We start from the raw sequence: 27,442 nt of genomic DNA on the forward strand, positions 1-27,442 counted from the left end.
CCCTTACGAGACTTTCAGAAAGCAAATTTCGGAAAGACCTGTCTGTTCAGAACAATGGATATAACTAGCATTTGCTCAGCACCCTCTGTGTACATCTCCATATATATTATCTCCTTTAACCTCCACACCAAAAAGCTGAGAGTAGAAACCAAGGCTCAAGGAGGACCTTCCCAAATATTAACTTCTGATTGGTCAACACTAGAATATCATAATGTTACTGAACCAATAGGAAATTCCCCATACTGAATCATAGGAAATTCCCACCTAGCATCAGAGCACAGGTTATTGGGTTCATGCCTTAATCTAACCGGATGTTTAACTCCTGTAGCAACAATAACCAGTTCATTCATTTTTTATTGTTGTTTGGTTTTTTTGTTTTGTTTGTTTTGAGACAGGGTCTCCATCTGTTGCCCAGGCTGTAGTGCAGTGGCACAGTCATGGCTAACAGCAGCCTCAAACTCCTAGACTCAAGAGATCCTCCTGCCTCAGCCTCCCAGGTAGCTGGGATGACAGGCATACACCAGCATGTCTGGCTAATTTTTTAATTTTTTGTGGAGATAAGATCTTACTCTGTTGACCAGGCTGGTCTCAAACTTCTGGCCTCTAGCAGTCCTCCTGCCTGGGCCTCAGTACCCAGTTACCAGTTTATTCTTTAAGATTCCCCGGGAAATAGTTAAATGAAGATAATATCTTAGGCAGACAGAACATGAAAATGCCTTCCTCTCTTCAGCCCAGGTTGAAGGATTCCAGGCAGTCCTCCCCTCTCTCTAATTCGCTTTCCCCAAATGGATATGAGGGCAAATCACAAGGCTTATAAGTCATTTTCTAGGGTTAGAGGACCTTTGTAGATTTGTGCTTGAAAGGATTGGATTTTTTGCATTGGAAACCTATAACTTATTATTCAGTTAGGAGAATCTTTAAATAGAAAACTGAAAAAGTGCCTCCTTATATACATTTAGTAGTAGGAAGAGGCCCCTTAAAGTATTCTGGGAGGGGGAAAAAAGGAATGGAGATAAGGTGGGGAGGAAGGAAGTGAGGTAGGGAGGAAAATAAAAATTAAAGAACCCTCATGAATCCCAGATTGATTTTATGACCTGTTTTGAAAGGAGCTCTAGTAACTTATATTGTTTGTGTTTAAAGTGTCCTTCTGCAGACCCAAAGTTGTAGGCAAATACCTGCTTTCGTAATCAGATCATCCAGCAGGTTTACTGTGAAGCTACTGAAGCTTAAACTTCAGGGTTCTTTCCTTGTATTGGTCCCTCCCAAAGCCTTGGTAGGGGCTCTAGAAATGTGTTCCCCGCTCAGACGCATAAACTCCAAAGCACACAAACCCAGATACAGCCCTGGATCTCAGGAATCAAGTTCTCAAGGGAATGATGTGCCAGAACCATCTCTTGATAAGTCCCAGATTTCCCAATAGTACAGCTTGCCTTTATTTCTTTTTAATTTCTTCTTGTAATTTGCACATATTTAACCCCCTTTGTATTTCATTTGTGCAGATGAAATTATGCAGCAGGAAGTCAGGCCCTTGATGGCGGTGGAGATAATAGAACAACTTCACAGACAATTTGCCATTCTTTCAGGTAAGGAGGACATTCATTTGCATTTCCAGATTTTGATGGGGGTGGGGGGTCTTGATGGGAAGGCCCAACCTCTTGAACCTTGAGGAATATTATACTCAAATCTTACTCACCCCTTAGGCCTCACCCGGGACTAGAACAGGCTGAGGCCTATCCTGCCAGAAGAGGGTGGGATCTCATATATATTATTACCTTTGCTGTTCAGTGCAATCTGATCTTTCCCAAAGGAGCACATTTCTTTGTGGTTGTAAATAACAGAGCTGAAAAGATTTTGAGGAAAGAAAAAGAGATAACTACTGACATCAGCTGCCACCATGATGTTCTTCCAATGTTCCTGTTGGATGTTCTTCCAAGATGCCTCCTTAAAAAGGTCTAAGTTCTAAGGGTTCCCAAATGTTGCTGAGGTTATTTGTTCTCTGGGAGAACTGTCTTCTATTCTTAGCTCATTTAAGGGGATTTCCATTAAGCATCTAATTGGGAATGAAGAGAAACTGTTCTGACTAAAAGTCTAGCATTTTTTGAGCCTAGACACAACCCTGAAAGGCTGTCATGACTTGAATATTGTTCTTTCTTATTCGCCTAGCTAAGGGTGACATGACTTTAATTACTAAAACTAGAAGTAGATGCCAAACCCCAAATTGTAGTTAGACCCAACTTAGAGAATGAAGTGGTGACATTAGACGTCCTTAGTATATAACATGGAGGGATAAAGTGGCAAGTTACTATTTTCAACTTTTACATCTCTTCTGAAAAAAACAACAAAGCCATCTTAGTTACATCACAGAGAGAATATGTAGTTGGTGTGAATTTTATTCTACAACATGGGATGTAAAAAAAAAAGTCCCATCTCTTTCTTTTCTCCAAATCACACTTAATCTGCTCCAGGCTCCTCATACCACTGATTTGAAGGAGATGCGAACTCAGTTACTATTGGGATACTTCTCCCAACCCCAGCATTGCCTCCTGGGTGGCAACATCTTACATAATCCAGGACATTCTGGGGGAATTCTCTGGTCTTTCCTCCACATTAGTCACTGCTCACATAGTCACTGAAAGCTCCATAAATACAGGGTCCTCCTTTTTCTTCTTTCTGTCTGTATTGCCAATACTTAGATCAGAGACTAGAACATAAAAGGTGCTCAGTGCAAAAATATCCAAGTCCCTGTGGTCTATTCTGTGAGGCCCGTGGTCTCCCTGCTCCCCAAATGCCTAGTTAGGCACCATTGGTCCCTGTGGGAGGACATAACCAGCCTCCTGAAGGCTCATAGCTTCCCATTGTGAGTCTAGGCTTGCGCAAGACAAAAGGCAGAATGGGGTCTGTCCTCTGGGTTCCTGGAAGCTGTTGCTGTGGCCCTACCACAGAAGGCTCCAAGACCACCATGCAGCTCAAGGTCTGGAATGGATGACAGGGTGGGCTGGGGTCGGGTAGATTCCTAGAGCCTCAGACTAAAGCTCTAAGGCCTCAATGCATGATTCTGGCCTATATAATTACGCAATGGCTCATCTCAGGAATCAGTCTAGTGACTGATTAATTAATACATTTATGATCCAAATTTATCTCCTTTGAGTATTATTGAGGCATTTCTTTCTGTTCTTATGACTTAGAGGCAATATAGAAAAAACATGAACTGGTATCAGACAGCTCCAGATATGAATTTGGATTCTGTACTTACTAGCAGCGTCACCTTGGGCAGCTTACTTCTCTAAGCCTCAGTTTCCTTATCTGTATGATGGGATTATTGTAACTTTTTTTTTTTGGAAATGTACTCTTGCTCTGTCATCCAGGCTGGAGTGCAATAGGACAATCTCAGCTCACTGCAACCTCCACCTCCCAGGTTCAAGTGATTATCCTGCCTCAGCCTCCTGAGTTGCTGGGATTATAGGGACCCGCCATCATGCCTGGCTAATTTTTGTGTTTTTGTAGAGATGGGGTTTCACTATGTTGGCCAGGCCGGTCTTGAATTCCTGACCTCAGGTGGTCCACCTGTCTCAGCCTCTTAAAGCGCTGGGATTACAGGCGTGAGCCACCGCACCCAGCCAGTAATTTTGAGGATTAAATGACATAATGTATGAAAAATGCTTAGTATTGCAACTGCTAAATAAGTGTTTCTCTTTTTTTCCGATATCTTTTATAGTGCTAAATAAGTGTTTCTCTTTTTTGCTGATACATTTTTATAGTTCTATAAAATGTTTATTTTGGGGTTCTATTACAAGTAAGATAGTTTTTATAAGGAACTGAAGTCATGCTCACATAATTATGGTATACAATGCCACCATTGATTAGGAATAGAGAGGATTGTCACTCCTTAACGTAGAACAGAGAACTGTGGAAACACACACTGGGCACAGAATACACTTCTGCTTTAGGAAGGTACTTTGACCATAATAAAGATAACCCTTCATTTCTGAGTTTCTTTTGTCATTTAAGTTTGTCTTCTTTTTTCTTCTCTTTTCCTTTTTTTTTTTTTTTTTTTTTGAGACATGGTCTCGCTTTATTGCCCAGGCTGGGGTGCAGCGGCACAGTCTTGGCTCACTGCAGCCTTGGACCTCTCAGGCTCAAGTGATCCTCCTACCTCAGCCTCCTGAGTAACTGAGACTACAGGCAGGCACTGGCACACACCATCATGCCCAGCTAATTTTTAAATTTTTTGAAGAGATGGGGTTTTGCCATGTTGCCCAGGCTGGTCTGGAACTCCTGGGCTCAAACAGTCTTTCCATCTCAGTCTCCCAAAGTGCTGGGATTACAGGCGTGAGCCAGCACGTCCAGCCCAAATTTGCCTTTCTTATGAAGGAGAAGCATGGATTCGCTGTGATAGTAATTACAGCCTTGCAAGCCTGCAGGAATAGCGGCAGCCGTGGGTCTCTCTGAGTCAGCACTTTGTTTGGAATCAGAGGCCTGCTTTTCATCTTTAACCATCTCTCTTTTTCTGGCAGAAACAGCAGGTGTCAGCAAGGAGGCTGTTGTGGGGGCCAGTACAGTTGTTGTAAAACAGAAATCTCTCTAATTAGGTCTTTTCCCATGGCTGTGGTAGCCTAAGAGCTGCAGTCTCAGCCCCAACTCGCAGCAGTTTCCTTTTCCTGATTCAGGCAAGTAAGGTAAATATTTTCCCTACAAAATTTTCTACCAATTTCATTGATCTCTGGAAGGAGCCAGAGGCCCTGTCAACCAGCAAAGCTGTGAAGGAGAAGATAGAGCCTTTTCCTCAATGCAGCTCTAGCTGCCTAGTCTGCTGAACTGTGCATGTGTTCCCACGGCTGGTAGAAGAGCAGAGGCTCATTACATGAAGCCTGACCCAGATTTGTGGCCCAATGGTTTGCAGCCTTGAAGCCTGTGGGCAGGGCCACCAGCGGGAATTGGATATTGACCGGGGCTGGGGCCTCTGGGAGCTCTGACATTGGAAGACACCTGCATGTTCACAGTGAACTTGGGATATTTCTAAATTCAGGGCTTAGCTAGGAAACGAGAGTATAACCTGGTTAGTGTGGTGGAAACATTCTGGGCTTTGGACTCAGACAATTCTGGGTTCACATTCCAACACAACCAGTAGGTGGCTCCGAACCTCGGTTTTTCATCTGTAAGAAGAAAAGTGCTCAGCATGGTATCTGACTACCAGGGAACTTAACCTCTGAGACTTGTTGGTTTGTTTTTTAAACTGCATAACGAGGTCTGAAGATAGAAACTCTTGGTATTGGATCAGAGGCTCGATGACATTAAGGTTGACATCTTTATGATTCTCTTGATGTTTTCTTCTTACTTGTCAACTCTTGATTCAAGGTGGCTGCTGCAATTCCAGACATCAGGTCAGTGTCCAAAGCAGGAAGAAGGAGAAGGAAAATGCTGGCTTCTTCAGTTCCGTTTGTAGAAACTCTTGGCTGCCTTCTGCTTATGTCTTATTCTAGAATTATGTCACACAGCCATTCCCTGGCAGCAAGAGAATCTCAGAAGGCGAGCATTTAGCTTTCTAACTGCCACAGGAGATGGTGGTCAGGGAAAAGGGGATTGGGAGTGAATTAGCCATTTATCAACATTTGCCACAGCTCCTTTCCTTTAATTATAAGGAATTGTCCTTTTAGCTTTATCTTGATGGTTGTTTCCCACTTGGAATTACTGTGTCTGAATCTCTCTCTTTCACTTTCTCTCCCTCTTTGCTCCCTTTCTCTGCCTCTGTCTTGTGGCAGCTTGAATCCTTTTGAAAGTAATTGATGAAGAAATCAACTGCTCAATACTCTTAGGCTTGTAGAGTCCCCAGTTTCCCCTCATACACACCAATGAAGCCCAGGTTTGGTGGTGGGTAGGGCTCCCAGGGGTGAGTGGGGGACTCCTACCTGAAACAATGGAGAACGTCAAACCAAGGAAGAGATCAGAGCCCCAACTCCTAACTTACCTATGGAGCTAGTGACTTGAAACCTGGGCGGTGAGAACCAAGGGTGATATCTAGAGCAGGACTGTTTAATAGACATACAGTGTGGCCCACATGTGTACTTTAAAATTTTATAGTAACCATATTTAAAAGGTTAAAATAAATGGATACAATGAATTTTAATAATATATTTTAAAATTACCCATATCTGAAATAATATTTTCACATGTACTCAATATTCAACATTATTGAGATTTTACCTTTTTTATTCTAAATCTTTGAAATCTAGTTCGCATTATATACTTACAGCATATCTCAGTTTGGACTGGTTACATTTCAAGTGCTTCATAGTCACATGTGTCTAGCGGCTGTTGGATTCGGTAGTGCAGGTGAGAGGGAAGGTTCTCAGTCATGTTTGACTGAATATCTCCTTTTTATAACAAAAGATTTGTATTGCCCTCTGCCATCCTAACATGAAATTTATACATACTATAACTTGTATCTGCAAGGGTGGGCTCAACAACTACAACAAACAGACTCCAAAGTGTATAGGGCTCCAACTGTAACCACCCAAGGAGTTGACCTTGCCTGCTGCCCAGACAGAGCCAGGGGAATTGCAATAGAGAAAGAGCCGGTTGTGTGGGAGACTGGAGGTTTGTTATTACTCAAATCAGTCTCCCCGAGCATTCAGGGAGCAGAGTTTTTAAGGATAACTTGGTGGGTGGGGGAAAGCCAGTGAGCCAGGAGTGCTGATTGGCCAGAGATGAAATCACAGGGAGTTGGACCTGTCTTCTTGTGTTTAGTCAGTTCCTGGGTGGGGGCCACAAGATCAGATGAGCCAATTTATTGATCTGGGTGGTGCCAGCTGATCCATCAAGTGCAGGGTCTGCAAAATATCTCAAGCACTGATCTTAGGAGCAGTTCAGGGAGGGTCAGAACCTTGTAGCCCCCAGCTGCAGGACTCCTAAACTGTAAGTTTTAATCTTGTGGCTAATGTTAGTCCTACAAAGGCAATCTAATCCCCAGGCAAGAAGGGGGTCTGCTTTGGGAAAGGGCTGTTACCGTCTTTGTTTAAACTATAAACTAAATTTCTCCCAAAGTTAGTTCAGCCTACGCCCAGGAATAAACAAGGACAGCTTGGAGGTTAGAAGCAAGATGGAGTGGATTAAGTTAGATCTCTTTCACTGTCTCAGTCATGATTTTGCGAAGGCTGTTTCAAAACACACATAACAGAAATTAAGTTCTTACTCTTTTTTTTTTTTTTTTATTATACTTTAAGTTCTAGGGTACATGTGGATAACGTGCAGGTTTGTTACATATGTATACCTGTGCCATGTTGGCGTGCTGCACCCATCAACTCGTCAGCACCCAAGTTCTTACTCTTTTACCACTTCTGCATGTATGTTCCTGGTCAGCAGACAACTTTTCTCCATGTGGAGGTTCAGGAATGAAGGCTCCTTTGAGTTTTTGGTGCTTACTGTTGTTATGCATATTGCAGCCTTCTTCTTATGTGTGTCTGGGGAGCAGACAGGCTAACAGAACATGGAAGGAGCATAGTGCTTCTTAAAATTCTCAGCTCAGAGATAGCATACAGCACATTCCATTGACTTGAACTTGTCACAGTCATTTGAACAAACTTAACAGCATGGGAGCTGGGAAATGTAGTGTAGCTGTGTGCCCAGGAAGGGTAAACTTAGGTGAATAGCCGCCCCTACCTATGCTCATATTTTTAAAAATTAAAAAATAAAATATAAGGAGCTGCAATGTAAAGGAGAAATCAAAGGAAACTAATTATAGTAAAGTAACATATCTTTCAATAGCATGTATTTCCACATACATGTCTAGCTACATGAGAATAATAAAAGAGATGCTTGCTCCTCAATTTGGAGTCACCATAAATGTGATGGGTGCAAATGCTGGGGTGTGATGGGGTGATCAGATACCTGCAGTGACTTTATTAAGATTAAAAGAAAAAAAATTCTTGGCCGGGTGTGGTGGCTCACGCCTGTAATCAATCCCAGCACTTTGGGAGGCTGAGGTGGAGGGATCACCTGAGGTCGGGAGTTAGAGACCAGCCTGACCAACATGGAGAAACTCTATCTCTACTAAAAATACAAAATTAGCTGGGCGTGGTGACACATGCTTGTAATCCCAGCTACTCGGGAGGCTGAGGCAGGAGAATCGCTTGAACCCGAGAGGCGGAAGTTGTGGTGAGCCGAGATCATGCCATTGCACTCCAGCCTGGGCAACAAGAGTGAAACTCCGTCTCAAAAAAAATAAAAAAATAAAAAAATAAATAAAATAAAATAAAATAAATAAATAAATAAATAAATAAAATAAAAATTCTTTATGAGTATTTGTAAAAACAGAGTTAGAGGCTAGGTTCAGAGCATTTTAAATGGATTTTTCACTTAAGCCTCTAGTAAGACATTTGGAAGTCATGTAGCATGTGGGGCAATTCTTTGTTTTATTACGGAGAATGGGTCATTTAGTATTCCAGGCCCTGAGATTTCCAAAGTGCCTCCCAGGGAATGGTTCTGCCATTTCCCCAGTGAAAACCTTGTGTGGAGGAGAAAGGGAAAATAGATATTGGAAGGCAAAGAGCAGTAGGAAGATGCTTTGCACCCTTCCCCATCATTGATCTTTGCCATCTTCCTATAGGATTTCCCGTATTCTCAATTCACCTCTGTATGAAGCCTTCTTGCCAACTATCCCCAGGGCCCTTTCAGCAATCCCCTTATGTTCCCCAAGCGCTTAATGTTTTCTGCAATAAAACTAGATGTTTTTCACTTAATGAAAAGGTACAAAATCATAGTAGGAAGAGTAGTTTAGGTTATCATTTTACTTAGTACCAAATAATTCGGGGTGTTTTTTTTTTTGTTTTTTATTTTTATTTATTTTTTTTTTTGAGACGGAGTCTCGCTCTGTCACCCAGGCTAGAGTGCGGTGGCCGGATCTCTGCTCACTGCAAGCTCCGCTCCCGGGTTTACGCCATTCTCCTGGCTCAGCCTCCCAAGTAGCTGGGACTACAGGCGCTCGCCACCTCGCCCGGCTAGTTTTTTGTACTTTTTAGTAGAGACGGGGGTTTCACCGTGTTAGCCAGGATGGTCTCGATCTCCTGACCTCGTGATCCGCCCGTCTCGGCCTCCCAAAGTGCTGGGATTACAGGCTTGAGCCACCGCGCCCGGCCAATTCGGGGTTTTTTGTATTCCTTGAATGGGACTTCGGAATGATCACTTTCTTCCTATTGCATTACCGCGTTTCCTCAGAAGGTGGCACTAGATGCCATGTTGTGGGTTGCCCCGTGGTGGTAAGTCTAGCTGTGTTTCCTTGATGCTTCTGCCTCTTAAGACTAATTTTCAACAGTAGGTGGGTGTCCACAGTTAACCTTAGGGCCTCTCTGCTGTTCAGTATTGGTAGTAACCAAGATAGAAGAAAATGTCGCCGTTTTTCATTTAGGTGGGGTTAACTTTAATACAGTCAACTATAAAAAGGTAAAATTGACCAGGTGCAGTGGCTCATGCCTGTAATCCCAGCACTTTGGGAGGCCGAGGCAGATGGATCATTTGAGGTCAGCAGTTCGAGACCAGCCTGGCCAACATGGTGAAACCCCGTCTCTACTAAAAATACAAAAATTAGCCGGGCGTGGTGGCGTGTGCCTGTAATCCTAGCTACTCGGTAGGCTAAGGCACGAGAATTGCTTGAACCTGGGAGGTGGAGGTTGCAGTGAGTGGAGATTGCACCACTGCAGTCTAGCCTGGGCGACAGAGCAAGATTCCATCTAATAATAATAATAAAAAATAAAAGGTAAAATTAAATGGCATAATCACATTCTAGTGAATACTTTAGCGTGTTTCAGTTCCTTGAAATGTTTTAGCCATTCCCTCAGCAAATGTTGATTATGCAATTACTACAGTGTTATAATGCATCTAAATTTAGCTTTTTAAAGACACAAATTCTCTGAATGCACATTTCTCTGAAACTTCCCATAGTTGTGAAACTGCAAAGAGGAAGAATATTATTAGATGAAAGCTGTTAATATCCTTATCAGTCACTGTAATGATGTAGTTTAACATACTTCTCTTGGTAAACATCTAATCTGTAGATTTCATTTTTGGAAATTTAGAGTAAACATATAGGATTAATAAAGAGGTACCTCTTGGGGACGGATGACTGACCATCCAGACAAATCTCACATGGTTTCATTCCACAGCAATTGGTTTCTGAGCACCTAAGACCCATATTAACAACACCCACAAGAGACTTGTGCAGAAAAACCACAGCACTAACTTACTGTTTACGTAATATACTTATGTTTGCTCAATAACACATTCCTTTTCTTGAAACAAATTTATGTGGAAAATGAGATTATAAACAGAAGATTCTTATCAGGCTTGGAGTCAGCACCAGAGAGTTGGCCGAATGATCTTACAGTGGTGTCATCAGATAGACTGGTAACATGGATTGGACTCTCAGGGTGGGCTGGCCCTCTCTCCTTAGCTGTACACCGCCCGCCTTCGCTCCTCTGAGTCCTCCTCTTCTGTAGTTTCTTTGTTGACCACACATCCTCATTAACCACACAGTCCCCACTAATCACACCCCACACTGATATGTCTTTCTCAGATATGTTAAATACATTCAGTCATTTGTAGTTGGCCTTGCCTTGAGAGCCATGATTCCTCTTCAAGTGGTTTCTCTTCAAGGACATCACTTGGAAGGTGCATGCAACTTAAGCTCCTATGCCACTGGCTAGGGCAGAGGTTCCCAAACCCTCTCAATTCTCTGCGCCTTAGTATCTCGGTCTTTCTTTCATGGCCCCCCCAGGCCAAAAGCAATAACTAGCATTTCAAACAACTTAATATGTATCTATGTCCTAACAACTTAGTAGCTGTTTGAAAAAATAATACATATAAATTAAAATATTATTTTTTCTCTCAATTTTCTTCTTAAATAACTACAACTATCTTAAACCTTGCAATCAAACTAGATATCACCACCTTTATGTCTTGTTCCACATTGATTTTCATACTGTTTTTGCTTTTTATTCCAGCAAGTACCAAACCCCCAGCTTTTTAAGATGCAACACCATCTACAAGAATATAATGCAATTTGATGTTGAAATTGGGAACTACTGGGGCCGGGCGTGGTGGCTCATGCCTGTAATTCCAGCACTTTGGGAGGCCGAGGCGGGTGGATCACCTAAAGTCGGGAGTTCAACACCAGCCTGGCCAACATGGTGAAACCCTGCCCCTACTAAAAATACAAAAATTAGCTGGGTGTGGTGGTGCATGCCTGTAATCCCAGCTACTCAGGAGGCTGAGGCAGGAGAATCGCTTGAACCTGTGAGTCAGAGGTTGCAGTGAGCCGAGATTGCATCACTGCACTCAAGCCTGGGCGACAGCACGAGACTCTGTCTCAAAAAAAGAAAAAAGAAATTGGGAGTTACCTCTAGCTAGTAGTAGTACATATGGTGTCCAACAGATGTCAACTATCACTGGGTTTCCCTCAAAAATTTAAAATAGTCACAGCGCTCCTATGAGTTTACTGTGGTTCCCTGGGTACCTGTGACACAGTTTGGGGATTGTGGGGCTAGAACTTAGTCAAATGGCTCCATGTAGCTGCAAGGGGACTGGGAAATAGACTCTATTGAATTTGGTGGTCTCTGCTCTGAATTAAATGTTAATTTTCATATTTTTACTTTCACAGGGATATCTTAAATTGCTATTTATAAATTCTTGAAGGGAAGCTGATTATTGCTTCCTTGTAATAATAATAATTATAATAATGGTCACCATTTTTTGAGCAGTTTTATATAATAAGCACCCTGCTAAGGTGCTTCTCCTTTGTGCTGTCACTTAATTCTCACAATACCTTACCACGTAGGTACAAACATTATTCCTATATAATAAAATGATGGGACATATATATCTATGTATATACATAGATATATATAAAAATATGAAAGAAACACATTAAGTATCTTGGCCAAAATCATATAGCAACAATGTGGCAAAGCAGATTTGAACCAGGCTGTCTGATTTTAGCGTTAACTCTCTTAACCAGCACGCAATATTACTTTTGACATTTACTGACTACAAAAATGAAGAGCAATATTACATATTTGTGTTGGCATTATTTACTATTCTACCTATGCTGAATAATTAAATCAGTATTACCTTTTACACAGTAACTCTCTTCAAAGGATTCAAAAATTGAGTTCTTACAATGCCATGGAGCCAGCATGAATGAGAAGAGAGACTTGCTCAAAATAACTGTGTTAACTTCTCCCAAATTCTAGTCTGAGATAATATAGATAGGAAAAGAGGTGACTGATATTCTTTCACCCAACTTTCCTGCAGAGGCGCGACATGACAGCATTTTGCTAACATCTTGACCACCTGTTTTTGTTACAGGAGGCCGAGGGGAGGATGGCGCCCCCATCATCACGTTCCCAGAGTTTTCGGGGTTCAAACACATCCCAGATGAAGACTTCCTGAATGTCATGACCTACCTGACTAGCATCCCCAGGTGAGCTGAGTACAGTCTCCTGCCGCCTTAGGCACTGGCTTTATTCCACCCTTCCCATGTGGCAGGGCTGGGTTGAGACATAGACTTCCATGAGCACAGTTTACCCTGGTATGCATAATAACCCAGCTGGCTTCTGTCACCCATCAGTCACGAACAAGGAATGTGGACAGGGACTGGAAAACAATGACAAACAAGTCTCAGTTTTGACTCTGTTTGCACACCGGAGGGACAGAGTAAACAGTGTCGAGTGGATGGAAAACTGATTGAGCAGCTGTGTTGCCTTTGTTCCTTAGGCTATTACTTTATTTTTATTTTTTATTTTTGAGATGGAGTCTTGCTTTGTTGCCCAGGCTGGAGTGCAGTGGCACGATCTTGGCTCACTACAACCTTCGCCTCCTGGGTTCAAGCAATTTCCAGCTAATCTTTTTTTTTTTTTTTTTAGCAGAGAGGGGTGTCACCATGTTGGCCAGGCTGGTCTCGAACCCCTGACCTCAAATGATCCCCCTGCCTCGGCCTCCCAAAGTGCTGGGATTACAGGCTTGAGCCACCGCGCCCGGCGGATGTTTTTTCTTTTACACCTTTTTCTTTAGTTTTTTCTTTTACCCATCTTATTTCTTCAGAGAAAGTTGTGGATTTATTTTGAATGCATTTCTTCAAAGTTAGTACTTAAATATATTTCACTGATTTCCCCCTTTCCTCCTCCCTGCCTCGGTCATATGCCATTTATTAATGCAGATATAAGGATGTGGGAAATCCTTTGTTGCTGTGAGGGAAACACACCACACCTGTCTCACGGCTTTGCTCAGGTGTTTCTCTGCGGGACACCTCTGCCTCTCTTTTAGGCCTGACTCTTACTCATTCATCAGCCCTCAACTCTGACCTCATCCCTTTGATGAAACCTTCCCTCACCCCAGTTCTGTTTTCACAGAATCTTTTAAATTTCCACAGAACCCCAGGGTTTACCTTTGCCTATGGAAATTACTTGTCTATGGAAATTATTTCTGCCTCTTCCAGTAGACTGTGAACTTCTTAAGAGTAGGGGCAAATGCTTTGCTTTGCTTCTCTTTCTTTTTCAAAATCTGCAGCCCTAGTCCAGTGCCCAGTGTATGGTTGGTTCTCAGAACTAATGTTGGTAGAGTTTTCAGTTTTGATAATGATTCATTCCAGATGGTATTTGTTGTGGGGTGATGAAGGGGTTAAAATATGCTATTCTGTACTATGCGCCATAAAAAAGAATGAGTTCGTGTCCTTTGCAGGGACATGGATGAAGCTGGAAGCCATCATCCTCAGCAAACAAACACAGGAACAGAAAACCAAACACCGTATGTACTCACTCAGAAGTAGGAGTTGAACAATGAGAACACATGGACACAAGGAGGGGAACATCAGGCACCGGGGCCTGTTGGCGGGTCGGGGGTGAGGGGAGGGAGAATATTAGGACAAATACCTAATGCATGCAGGGCTTAAAACCTAGATGATGGGTTGATAGGTGCTCCAAACCACCACGGCACATGTATACCTATGTAACAAACCTGCACGTTCTGTACACGTATCCCAGAACTTAAAGTAAAATTTAAAAAATGCCATTCTGGCATATTGACTATTTAAGTTAAAAGCACTTGAAAAACAGCAGGTACAAGAAGATCACTTCGACTTTTGTGCTGTTTCTTAAGAGAAGAAGATGGAATTCCTATGTGAAAGACACTCTCTAGGGACTAGAAGGAAAGGTAACTTAGAGAATATTGCACAGACCTTGTTAGAAACTCTTATTTTTTAAGCTTCCCCACATAATTTGTCACATTTTCACAGTTTACTATTCTTTATTCAATCCAATATATAAGTAACTGACTCTGACTGATTCTTTGGTCTTCATTTCTTTATGAGTGCTGCTGTGCCATGTAAAACACTTATGAATAAATTTCTATGCTTTTCTCATGTTAATCTATGTTTTGTTGATTTAACTCTTGGACCCAGCCAGGACCCTAAAACAATAAAGGTGAAGTTTTTCCATTCCTATAGTGAGAAGGGGGACCCTGATAGAGAGGGGAACCCCAGCTGTTATCAACTTGGGTTTTAAGAAGTTGAACTTGAACTCTGTCTTTGGCCCAGTGGCATTTCAGGACAACATACCGTCAGTTTAGCAACTTCTTCTTCCGTCGGAGCGGCAGGGAAGAGGGTGAACAGGGAGGTAGACAGTAGGAGGAGTGTCCCCTGTCCCCATTCTCCTTATATTTGTTTTAAGTTCAATGTCTAATTTTACTTAATCCCCAGGGATACAGTCAAATGCTAAGTTAAATGGAGGATTTTCATCTTGCATTTGCAGCCTTTTCCAAATCATGCTGAAGACTGCTTAGGGAGTGCCCCTGGACTGTGTGGTGAGAAGCAGGCAGGGTTATCATCCCTATCTCACAGATGGAGATGAGAAGATCAAACAGGGGCTACTGTTTTGGATTTCCTTGTTCTGCTGTAGGCTCCTTGTACAATTGCTTGTGACCTAGGGAATATTTTCCTTTCCTAGAATGCTGTTTGTCTTTCGGGAAAGAGTGGCTGTCTGGCCAGTTATTCCCCTTTCTTCTTCCGCTTTTGCTCGCACTGCTTGCTGCCCCTCCCCTTGTTCCTTTCCACAAAAAATGGAGACAAAGGGTGAGAAGGCCTGAAAGGGCAACTTGACCTGGACCTATGTCTAATTTCCATTTTGGATTTCAAAGAATGTAACCACCCTTGTTCATTTTGTGATTCCTATTTGTCATGATTTGCATCTTTTTATATGTTACATAGTTATCCAGTACCAGAGTCCTTCCCAATTGCAAAATGTTTTATAGACAGGTGGCAGAGGGCTCGTGGATGGAATAAAAAAAGAATTGATATGCTACAATAGGAAAATGGCAGGATACTTGGGGTTGGGAAGTGTTATCTTTGTGCCTGAAATTAATTAGGATCTCGCGTTGTGAGAGGGTTGGGCAGGTACAGAAAGGCTTCCCACAGTAACTCATTCTTCAGCAGACCTCTGTGAGAGCCCACAGCATGTAGGGTGCTGTGTACCATGCTGTAAAGGGCTGAAAAACCTCAAGACAATGTCGTAGACCATAGGAAACTCATCACATGACTCTGTTATCAATATATTTTGTGAAATGTGTAAATAAAGTGTTACAGGAGCTCAGAAGACAGAAAGTCACTTCGACAAGAAAAAAAGGGAAAACTTTAGGAGAAAAGGGCGTTTCAATCCAGACCCCTAAGAGAAGGTTCTTGGACCTTATGTGGGAAAGAAGTCAAGGTGAGTCACAAAATGCAGTGAAACAAGCAAGCTTATTAGAAACTACTCTGTTACAGAGTAGGGCGCCCTCAGAAAGCAATAGGAGGAACGCATTGACTTTAAGTTTTTCTTATATTGGGGTCTTGTCTATATAAAGATTAAACTAAGCTGTGCCTATGTGCGGATGAGCAGACAGTGTGACAAAACTTATTATTCTATTGATTTAAAGAAAACTAACCTTGACATTTTAGTGTGTGAGAACATCAAAGCATAACTATAATTTTTTGAAAACATTTGTTGTTATGGTATTGGGACATCTGGACTTTCTGTTGTTGTAGTATCCTTAGGCTGTTTTCTCAACCATAAACATCTTATGACCATGGGTCATGGTTGGCAAGGAATGTGCTTTGTTAGTCTCAAGACAGAGCTGAACTTAAAACTGTGTCACCTTTGCTGTCCTCGGTTCCTGCCTTCCTAACAAAATGTCCTTGAAGGGATGGTACAGTTTCTACAGATAGATATAGAAGGGAGCATTCCAGAGAGAGAATAGGATAGTGTTGAAGAGCTTTGAACACAGCCCAAACCTGGATTGAAATCCAGATCCTATTGCTCACTAGCTAGGTGGTCTGTGGCAAATGACCTGGCTTATGTTTCTTTCTTTCTTTTTTTTTTTTGAGATGGAGTTTCCCTCTTGTTGCCCAGACTAGAGTGCAGTGGCACGATCTCAGCTCACTGCAACCTCCGCCTCCCGGGTTGAAGTGATTCTCCTACCTCATCCTCCCAAGTAGCAGGATTACAGACACGTGCCACCACACCCAGCTAATTTTTATATTTTTAGGAGAGACAGAGTTTCACCATGTTGGCCAGGATGGTCTCAATCTCTTGACCTCGTGATCCATCCGCCTCAGCCTCCCAAAGTGCTGGGATTACAGGCATGAGCCACTGCGCCTGGCCAATCTGGCTCCTATTTCTATCTAATGCAGGGTCTGAAGTTTTCAACAGAGTGTCTTTGGGGAATTACAGAGCATCCAGTTTGACCAGAAGAGAGTGAGGCTGCTTTTCAGATGGTGTTGAGAAACGAGGGCTGGAAAGAGTTGGAAACAGATTGGGCAAGGCCTTTAACCCCAAGTGAAGGAGTTGAGGCACAGTGAGTAGGAAGAGGCCATTTTCCTGCAAGAGGGTTGGAGGAAGAGAGTGAGGAGCAGATTTATCTGGTGATGGTGTGCAGGATGGATTGGAGGGAGCAGGAAAAGGAGGCAGGGACACCAGTTAGGGGCTTCTACATTAAGACAGGTGCAAAATGAAGAGGGATGATGGCCTGAGAACTGGATAGGAAGGGATGGACAAGAAGACAGGCCTTGGGGACTGGTGGAGGTTGGGAAGGAGGAAGAGGGAGAAGCTATGGAAGACGCTTGGTTTTAGGAGCCTTACAATTGTATCCTATTACTCTAAGTCTGGTTGTGTGGAGTTGGATGTGTGGAATTCAGGCCTCATTTTGGTTTTGATGGTCTCATCACGATTTATTTTAAAACTTTTTCTTATCAAAGCCATGCTAAGACAATGGTTCTCAACCTCAACTGCATTTTAGGATTGCCCAGGGAGATTTTAATTCACGATGTCCAGACCATAATTCAGATGAATTAAATCAGGATTTCTGGGAGTGAAACCTGGGTTTCAGTGGTATCTCATCTCACTGGTGATCCCCATTGCAGCCAGGGGTGAAAGTGCTGTACTAGGAGTGGACAGGGAGAAGCTGTGGTGAGACAGAACAGACATTTGAGGGGCGTGAAGAAGAGAACCTGGAATCAGACTTAGCTTTCAGATAAAGTGAGGTGGTAGTGAATGTGCAGAAGTTGAAAGTCGGAGGGAGGGCTGTTCCCACGTCCTTTACTTTTGCTATCATGGTTCTGTATTTCTTTCCTTAAAAGCAATATATAAAAAGATTCAATTTCTTGAGCTTCTGTGACCCTGGAATTTCTTCGTGAATTATGTATAGTACTGTACATAAGGAACTATTGAATTACAAACCTTCCCACATGAATCTTATGATATTAAAATAAATAAATACTAAAAAATACACAGAAATCATTACCCCATCACCATTCTGTTTCCAAAAACAGCTGAGGGTGAGGTTTAGCCTATCAGGTGCCATCTGCTTTATAAATTGTACTACTAGTGGTTTTCACAGTCCAGCTTATAACAATAGCATAGTAAATCCTAGTGGTCAGTTTCTCAGAATGCAAGACATTATCGTTTAAAACATGTCACCTGTGGCTACAGAGTGGCGCCAAGTGGTCTGAAAAGGCATTAGTAAAATATTCTGAGCCACAGAGATGGAGCTGAACTTGGGTCACCCTCGGTCTCCTAGGCTCCTGCCTAACAAGATGTCCTTGAAGGAAGGTACAGTTAACTACTTTTCCGTCACAGTTGTTGGTCCTGCAATCAACATTTGTATAACTAAGCATGGATATTTATCACTATGTTTCTCTACTCAGTTTCCTTATTTTAACTTTCAGTTCTGGGTGCATTATTAGAATGGATTGGAGAAAGTACTTTTATTAGATGGTGCAAGAGCAGTATTTCATATCAGTGGTTAATTTTGTGATTGTTTCTATTTCTTTTCTTTTCTTTTTGAGACCAAGTCTCACTCTGTCGCCCAGGCTGGAGTGCAGCGGCGTGATCTCGGCTCACTGCAACCTCTGCCTCCTGGGTTCAAGCAATTCTCCTGCTTCAACCTCCCGAGTAGCTGAGACTACACAGGCAGATGACATCATGCCCGGCTAATTTTTGTATTTTCAGTAGAGACAGGGTTTCACCATGTTGGCCAGGCTGGGGTTGTTTCTATTTCTAAAGGACTTTTCTATAATGAATCTATTGAGGGACCTATTTAAGTTAGAATAATTTTTCTACATTCATTTTCCTCACATACAGTGTGATGAATAGTTTTTGGAGTTAGTTGTGTCCTCTTTTAAGTAAAGTGACCTAAAATGCGGTCTGATATTTGTACTCTAGGAAGGAATAGGAGAAGAACAGTGTTATTATTTGGCCTGTGAATTGTGATGAGACTTACTCCTTTGTATTGAAAGACTCAGTGGGATTATAACAACTTCTCAGCTTTAGAAACCAGCCTCACCAGAGAAGCGAGTGCAATCGGGGCTTCTTAATATTGTGGAGTGTGAAGGGAGAATAAACCTAGGGACCCCCAAATCATTAAGCCAAAGGGAAGTGAAGCTGGGAGGTGCATCAGGCAAACCTGCCTCCCATTTTATTCCTAAAGAAGATAACTACAAAGATTAAAAGACTATATACCTCCCTCACAATTTGCCCACAAGGGAGTTCCTTATGGAAAAAAGACGGATGGAACTCAGAGTTATCCCTCTGCCCATGTGAGACAGATGCCTATCTGATTGCTTCCTCTGCCCTCCTGTTTCATGAAGCCCAGCTGAGGCCTAAGTGACTATTCCTCTATCCTCTTCTCACATGTAAATTGTGTACGGCGTATAAGGCTAATCAGAGGCTGGGTGTGGTGGCTCACACCTGTAATCCCAGCACTTTGGGAGGCTGAGGTGGGCAAAACACTTGAGGTCAGGAGTTCAAGACCAGCCTGGCCAACAGGGTAAAACCCCATCTCTACTAAAAAAAACAACAACAACAACAAAAATTAGCCAGGTGTGGTGGCACGGCGCCTGTAATCCCAGCTACTTGGGAGGCTGATGCAGGAGAATTGCTTGGACCCAGGAGGCGGAGGTTGCAGTGAGCTAAGATCACCCCACTGCACTACAGCCTGGGAGACACAGTGAGATTCTGTCTCAAAAAAAAAAAAAAAAAAAAGACCAGGTGCGATGGCTCACGCCTGTAATCCCAGCACTTTGGGAGGCCAAGGTGGGCAGATCACGAGGTCAGGAGATCGAGACCATCCTGGCTAACACGGTGAAACCCCGTCTCTACTGAAAATACAAAAAATTAGCCGGGCGTGGTGGCAGGCGCCTGTAGTCCCAGCTACTCGGGAGGCTGAGGCAGGAGAATGGTGTGAACCTGGGAGGTGGAGCTTGCAGTGAGCTGAGATTGCGCCACTGCACTCCAGCCTGGGTGACAGAGTGAGACTCCGTCTCAAAACAAAACAAAACAAAACAAGGCTTATCAGAGACTCAAAAGAATGCAACCTTTTGTGTCTTATCTACCTATGAACTGGAAGCCCCCCTCACCCGTCGAGTTGTCCTGCCTTTCCGGAATGACTAACGGACATCTGACATGTATAGATTGATGTCTCACGTCTCCTTAAAATGTATAAAAGCAAGCTGTACCTCAAGCACCCTGGGCACATGTTGTCAGGACCTCCTGAGGCTGTGTCAGGAGTGCGACCTTACCCTTGGCTAAGTAAACTTTCTAACTTGATTGAGACCTGTCTCAGATACTTTTGGGTTCACAGAAGGCAATGGAAAATACTGTTTTTCAAGTGTCTAAACAACATTAACGAGCAAAAGTACTGCTTTGATGGAGTAGCTGGAGTGAGGTATGGTTTTCACTGGACTGGCTGTGGAACTGTGTCCCAAAGGGTCAGGGAGATGAATTCATTCATCTGACTCGTCAGGATAGGAATCCAGAGTGTACAGTCATGTGGGTGACTGTGTTGCCCAAGGAGGGTAGATTTGCTTCAGAGCCCCCAGGGAGGTTACCGGAGAGGCTAGATTTTGGGCACTCAACTGAGGCCTGAAATTAGGCACTCCATGGGTTTATTAGGAATAAATGGTGGCACTGGCAAGTAAGTCTTACGTGTCATGGAAATTTAAGTAAACTGTACTAAAGGGCAGGAAACAAAGTTAATATGCCAGGTTCTTGTCCTTCTCTATTTAAAAACTAAGGGTCTGATGGTACTTCTTCCCAGTAGAATGACCTCATGTGTGTATAATGGCTTTTCTTTGTTCATTTGCCTGGGTGATTGTTTCAGAATACCTCTATGCTGTCATGCCTTTGTGTCATCTATTCTGTTCTGTTCAGATAGAAACCCACTTTCCATCTTTCGACATTTCGATTTAGATTGCTTCAGAAATTCAAAACACAACTTTTGCTTGAATTTGTGAGTACTAATGATTGTGAATATCTGGAATTTGGTCTTAGTGGAATTATTGATGCAGGATTTTTCTTCTTGGTTACTTGGCAAGCTGGAGGCCCCGGGCCAGCGATGCCCCACCTGGGCCTTACTCGGCCACACTACTGAGCCCTAGCTTACCTGTGTTATAGCTTATATCCGCATCTGCTGGTTCCACAGGGCAGAAAAACAGTTAGGAAAGGGTAGGTATATGTAAAATAGGTGAGGGGTGGGGGTCCATCACAGGAAAGCTTGACAAATGGGAAGACAAGTTCTCAATCGGGTCTGAGGATTTAACCTGTAGCTTGGCTTTTGGGCTTTAAACGATCTTCAGCTTGGAGGTGGGGTTTCACCAGGGACCTGCCCGTATCTGCCTGGCCATTTGGCTGCCTCCTGCCACTCATTATCAATTATAAAGATGATAGCCACCTACCATAACAAGCAGCCTCTTCTCCTATTTATTATGTGATATGGGTTGTTATAGTGAAGGGGTGGTCTGAGGAATTGAGATGAAGTTCGAGAAGTTAGCGGGTGAGGGATTAGCTATAAAATTTGTGAATGTTGCCTTTTTAAAATCAAACTTTGGGTGTGGAGTAGACAACTGTTTGCCACACCCTCCAACATTCATTATGCGATCAAGAAAGTTTTCCAAGACTGTGAGCCAGAGAGGGCTTGACTTTTTACTATTTATTTACTATTGTCAACTAAAGAATGAGGAGGTTCATAAATTTGGAAAGGAGAACTTTATTTCTCATAAAGAGTTCCAGTCTACAGGGTGACCATTCTGATAGGCTGAGAAGCATAGTCTCCTGCCGGAAGCTGGAAATGGACTCTTCAAGAGAGGGGCCAGAGGGAACAGGAATTTATGCTGAGCAGGGTGGCCAAATATACATGTTCAATAAGCTATAGGAAGAGTCTGAATATTTATACAAGGAAAATTGAGCTTCTTGCCCCGTCATGGGTCCCATGTACAAAAAAATGGCAGCATTAGCATGATCTGAGAGTGGAATTTTTGGCCCTCTGATGTCAAAAAGGGAAGCAGAAGACACGCAAACCCTTACTGCACATTCTCCGTAGACTGACCAGAACCACTCTGTGATCAGTGACCTCTTATCAGGCAAAAAAGGAGAAGCAGTGTTGGGTGGTTGGTTAATATCAGTGGTAGAGTCTTTGGAAAGGGCTGGTTTCTGTGAAAGCCTTAGGGAAGAAAGCCTAATTGTGGTTAGCGAGGCAGGTGGGTAACGAGGCATGTAAGACTCTCCATTCCATCATGGCCTAGAACTCAGTTTTCAAGGTTATTCTGAGATTCCCTTGGTTAAGAGATGGTCCATTCGGTCAATTGTGGGACTTAGAATTTTATTTTCAGCTTACACTACTTATTAAGTGACTTTTTGCTATTTATTATTTACTATTCTATTGTGTCAGGAATATGGGGAAGGATTCTAGTACCATTGCCAGAATTAGTCTACCCACTTTTAAAGGAGTCTAGGCATTTGCATAAATACCTTTCTGATTGAATAATCTTTATGAATTCCATGGGTTCATAAAGATTATCATCCTCATGGAGATGATAAACGTGGCGTCAAATTTAGTAATGATGTACATTCAGTATTATCAATCAGAATAGTCCAGGTTAGAGGTCAGCAAACTTCTTCCGTAAAGAACCAGAGAGGGAAATATTTTTGGCTTTTGTTTTGTTTTGTTTTGTTTGCTCTGTTGCCCAGTCTGGAGTGCAGTGGCACAATCTCAGCTCACTGTAACCTCCACCTCCTGGGTTCAAGCAATTCTGCCTCAGCCTCCTGAGTAGCTGGGATTACAGGCACATGGACCAAGCCTGGCTAATTTTTGTATTTTTAGTAGAGACAGGGTTTCACCATGTTGGCCAGGCTGGTCTCGAACTCATGACCTCAAGTGATTTGCCCCTCCTCAGCCTCCCATAGTGCTGGGATTACAGGCATAAGCCACTGCACTGGGCCTTTTTTAGGCTTTTTGAACCATAGTGTCACTACCTCAACTACTGAACTCTACTGTTGTAGCTCAAAAGCAACCATAGACAATACTTTAATGACTATGGCTGTGTTCCAATTAAACTTTATTTACAAAGACGAGAGTGGGGTGGATTTGGCAGACAGATGGTAGTTTGTTGACCAGTGGTCTAGATTTGTGGTTCTCATACATTAGGACACAATAGAATCACTTGGAGGACTTTTTAAGACACAAATTGCTAGTCCCAACCTGAGATTTCTGATTCAGTAAGTCTAGGGGTAGGATCAAATAATTTGCATTTCAAACAAGTTCCCAAGAGATGCTGATGCTGCTGATCTGGGGAACACACTTTGTGAACTGCTGGTCTAGTCCAAGCTCATTTACAGAGGTGGACACTAAGACCATGAACAAAGGAGTTGGGTAAACTCACAAGCTGGTAAAGGAAAAACTTAGGGCTTGATTAGGATTTAGATTTTCTGGCCCCTGGCTCAGTGCTGTTCCACCATGTCATGCAGTTTTCAAATGATATAATGGTGGTTAGCTCCATGATACTAACTTGCATATTTATGTCTGTATTTCTTGATTCATCAACTTTAGACAATATCTTGTGTTTCTTTACTGTGAAAAATGAGTTTTGCATATTATGATGCTTTCTCTCTCCTCATTCCCTCTCATTCTCTAATTTTTGTTAGTTACATTGTTATTTTTAGATCACATACTGGTGATCTAGATTGAAACAACATACTTAACTTCTTTTTGGTGATCCAGCTACCTTAGATAGTATCTGTTGATTTTCTACCACGTGTTTCCATCTTTCTTTATGCTCGTCCTTCATGTTCTTCTACCTATTATATACTGTTGCTAAGATTTAGAGTGTATTTACATTTATTCTACAAGTAGTTTTTTTTTCTCTGACTATAGGTTGATTTTAAGTAATAGAAATCAGTAGGCCGGGCACAGTGGCTCACGCCTGTAATCCCTGCACTTTGGAGGCTGAGGTGGGTGAATCACTTGAGGTCAGGAGCTCGAGACCAGCCTGGCCAACATGGTCAAATTTGTTTTGTTTTGTTTTGTTTGCTCTGTCACCTAGACTGGAGTGCAGTAGCACAATCTCGGCTCACTGCAACCTCTGCTTCCTGGGCTCAAGCAAGTCTCTTGCCTCAGCCTCCTCCATAGGTGGGATTACAGGCACGTGGACCAAGCCTGGATAATTTTTGTATTTTTAGTAGAGACGGGGTTTCACCATGTTGGCCAGGCTGGTCTTGAACTCCTGACCTTGAGTGATTTGCCTGCCTTGGCCTCCCAAAGTGCTGGGATTACAGGCGTAAGCCACTGCACTGGGCCTATTTTAGGCTGGCCAAATCCCGTCTCTGCTAAAAATACAAAAAAAGTAGCCAGGTGTGGTGGCAGGCACCTGTAATACCCAACTACTTGGGAGGCTGAGGCAGGAGAATCGCTTGAACCCAGGAGGCAGAGGTTGCAGTGAGCTGAGACTGTGCCAATGCACTCCAGCCTGGGCAACAAGAAAGAAACTCTATCTCAAAAAAAAAAAAAGAAAAGAAAAGAAATCAGTAAAATGCATTTATATGCATTCTGTGATATACATTATGTATACATAATAAATTGGACCTCTCTCAAGTGACAGATGTAATCCTATGTCATTAAACCTGTATCACTGAAAGGAGGAAGCTACAAATGGTAAAGTAAAATGGGTTCTCTTTCCTTATACCCCATCAGCTACTCAAAATCATGCCGTAATTTAATTCATTTCAGATTCAGACAATAACTTTTTTATGTGCATTTTCACCTGGCATTTCTAATTGCCCTTCTTTTCTCCCTATTTTACAGAAGTGGCATATATCTTTGTTAATTATTATTAATTAACAAAGTTAATTAAATATATCTTTGTTAAGCATTATTAATATCTTGCAGATTCTTTATTATAGAGTGTGTAATGCATACACTTACTTCTTGAAGATATTCTTTTGAGGCCCTCTGGTCTGCTCTTATAATTCAGGGTTGTTGCTGTCTAGATCTACTGCAAGCTGTCAACCTGGGAGTGTTTTACATTGTGTCTCTGGGAAAGTGCCCTCTATTTTGGATTTCATTTTCATTGAAACACTTAAAAAATTATTTTATCTTCCAAAAGCATGTATGGTAAATAATTTTTTTTTTTTGAGATGGAGTCTTGCTCTGTTGCCCAGGCTGGAGTGCAGTGGTGCAATCTCAGCTCACTGCAGCCTCTGCCCACTGGGTTCCGGACGATTCTCCTGCCTCAGCCTCTCGCATAGCTGGGATTACTGGCACACGCCACCATGCCTAGCTAAGTTTTGTATTTTAAGTAGGGACAGATTTTCGCCATGTTGGCCAGGCTGGTCTGGAACTTCTGACCTCAGGTGATCTGCCCGCCTCGGCCTCCCAAAGTGCTGGGATTACAGATGTGAGCCACAGCGCCCGCCGGTAAATAAATCTTAACAGTACCTTGAACATTTGAAAATGACTATATTTGTCCTTGTATTTGATTAGTAGTTTGGCTGGGAATGGAATTTTTTATGTAAATAACATTGACCCATTGGTTTGTAGCATCCAGTGTTACTGATAACAATGCTAATCCTTCGCACAAAGATTAATCTCATTTCTTTGTAGGTAAACTGTTTATTTTGTTGTAGGTTTGAAATTTCAAACCTTTTTCCTTCTCTCCTGGGCCTTCAAACCTGAGTAAAGTCTTTCTTAGACTTAGAATTCTTTTCACTATTGTTTCTTTGAGTATTTCTCCCCTCCAACTCTATTTTCTGTTTCTGTTTCTATTTTTCATCTCTTTATCAGTTTACTTTTTACTTATATATATATGTATGTACTGAATTGTCTATTCATGTTTTTGCATTCTTCTTCTATTGAGTTTTTGATTTTTATTTTTCTCTCAATTTTAAAGAATTATTTATGTAATTGGTATATTAGCCCTTTATCTGTGATGTATATTGCAAATATTTTTCTCTCACTTCTTAATTTGTCCTTTGTCTTTGCTTAGGATGCTTTTTTCCATGCGGAATTTTTATGTCATCAAATGTATTGATTTTTCTTTTATTGTATCTAAATTTTGAGTCATTGTTAGAAAGTGTTCCTAAATCTAGGTTATAGAGCAATTCATCCAGGCTTTCCTGTAATATAGTATGCTTTCTGTTTTTACTGTCAGCTCTGATGAGATTGTTTGTGGTTGGTATGAAGTATAGATCCAAGTTTATCTTTCTTGAAATGGCTATTCAGTTACCTGAACACTATTAATTTTAAAAGTCCATCTTTGCCTCAGTGACTTGAGAATTAATTGGTGTGTCTGTCTATTCATAAATGAGCAATAAACTTTTAATTATAGAGGATTTAAGTTGTTTAATATCTAGTGAGATTAATCACTTCTCCTCATCCCTTAAGCTTTGCCTTCTTTTCCAGTGTTTTCCTAACTGTTCTTTCCTGTTTTCTGTCTATTTCTCTAATTTCATAAGAAGGAAAAGAAAAGCTTGTTGGTCTTGTCATTGGGACTGTGTTATATTTATAAATCAATGTAGGGAAAAGTGAAATTTTCTTGTGTTAAAATCATCCTATCAAAAAGAAGTGTCTTTCTGTTTGTTCAAGTCTACTTTTGTGTCTTTCAGGAATGTTTACAGTTTTTTTTCTGGTATAGATTTGTAATTTTATTGTTAAGTTTTTGATCTCTTGTTGCTATTGTAAATGGGATCTATCTACCATTATATCCTTTAACTAGTAATTTTACTTTTTGTACTGTCTTTATTAAGTTTAGATATCAATGTTACGCTTGCTTTATACATAGTATTTTAAAGTCTTCTTTCATTTTTTAAAGCTCTGGAACAATTTTGTGGCATTGAGACTATATGTATATGGTCATTGATTTTGTAGAATTCCCCTGTGAAACCATCTGGGCCTTGATAACTTTTTCTTTCAGCTAAATTGGTCCTGTTTAAGTTTTATATTTCTGATGAGGTTAATTTAAGTAACATATATTTTTCTAGGAAATTGCTTATTTATATCCAGGTTTTCAAATTTTTTTGCATAGGGGTGTGCAAGGTTGTTTCTTAGGGATTTTTAATTTTTTGTTTCAGTTTCTTTTGCCATTTCTCATTTTGTGTACCTGTGCTTTCCCCTTCCTCCCCTCCTCTTTTTTCTTCTTAGGTTAGCTAGTGACTGATTTATTTTGTTAATTTTAAAAGTGGGACTTTGATTTACTAATTAGATCTATTGTTTTTTCCATTCTCTACCTTATTCATTTCTGCCTTTATCTTTAATATTGCCTTTCTGTTCTTCCTTTTGGTTTGCTTCATTTTCTTTCATTTTTTGAGTTGATAATTTACTTTGATTCTTTTATCTTGATGATATAAATGTTTAAGGCTATGAATTGTCTCCATTTACTGCTTTAAACAAACCCATACATTCTGATATGTAGTGTTTTGTCATTATATTTTAGAAATTCTGAAATTTTACTTTACATTTTCCCTTCACCAAAGAGTTATTAATAGTAAAGTTTTAAAATTTTCAAGTGTTTTCTTTGTTGACTTACATCGTGATCAATTTCTGTGGATGTTCCATGTGTACTTTAGAAGATGGTGAGTCCTCTATTATCAGGATGTAAAGCTTA

General features: G+C 41.6%; 1 protein-coding gene across 2 annotated transcripts in view; it reads left to right on the forward strand.

Annotated features, from left to right (window-relative positions):
• The window catches only part of MCF2L2 (MCF.2 cell line derived transforming sequence-like 2), a 251,075-nt gene that overhangs the window by 38,216 nt on the left and 185,417 nt on the right, over window positions 1-27,442 (forward strand). For both annotated transcript variants that reach the window (XM_025377532.1, XM_025377531.1), the window contains exons 2-3: window positions 1,500-1,583; window positions 12,355-12,469. In XM_025377532.1, the coding sequence (XP_025233317.1) occupies window positions 1,508-1,583; window positions 12,355-12,469 (191 nt within the window). In that variant the 5' untranslated portion in view covers window positions 1,500-1,507. The remainder of the gene's footprint in view (window positions 1-1,499; window positions 1,584-12,354; window positions 12,470-27,442) is intronic.

Source organism: Theropithecus gelada, chromosome 2, assembly GCF_003255815.1.
Source record: "Theropithecus gelada isolate Dixy chromosome 2, Tgel_1.0, whole genome shotgun sequence".
NCBI classification, from domain to species: Eukaryota; Metazoa; Chordata; class Mammalia; order Primates; family Cercopithecidae; genus Theropithecus; species Theropithecus gelada.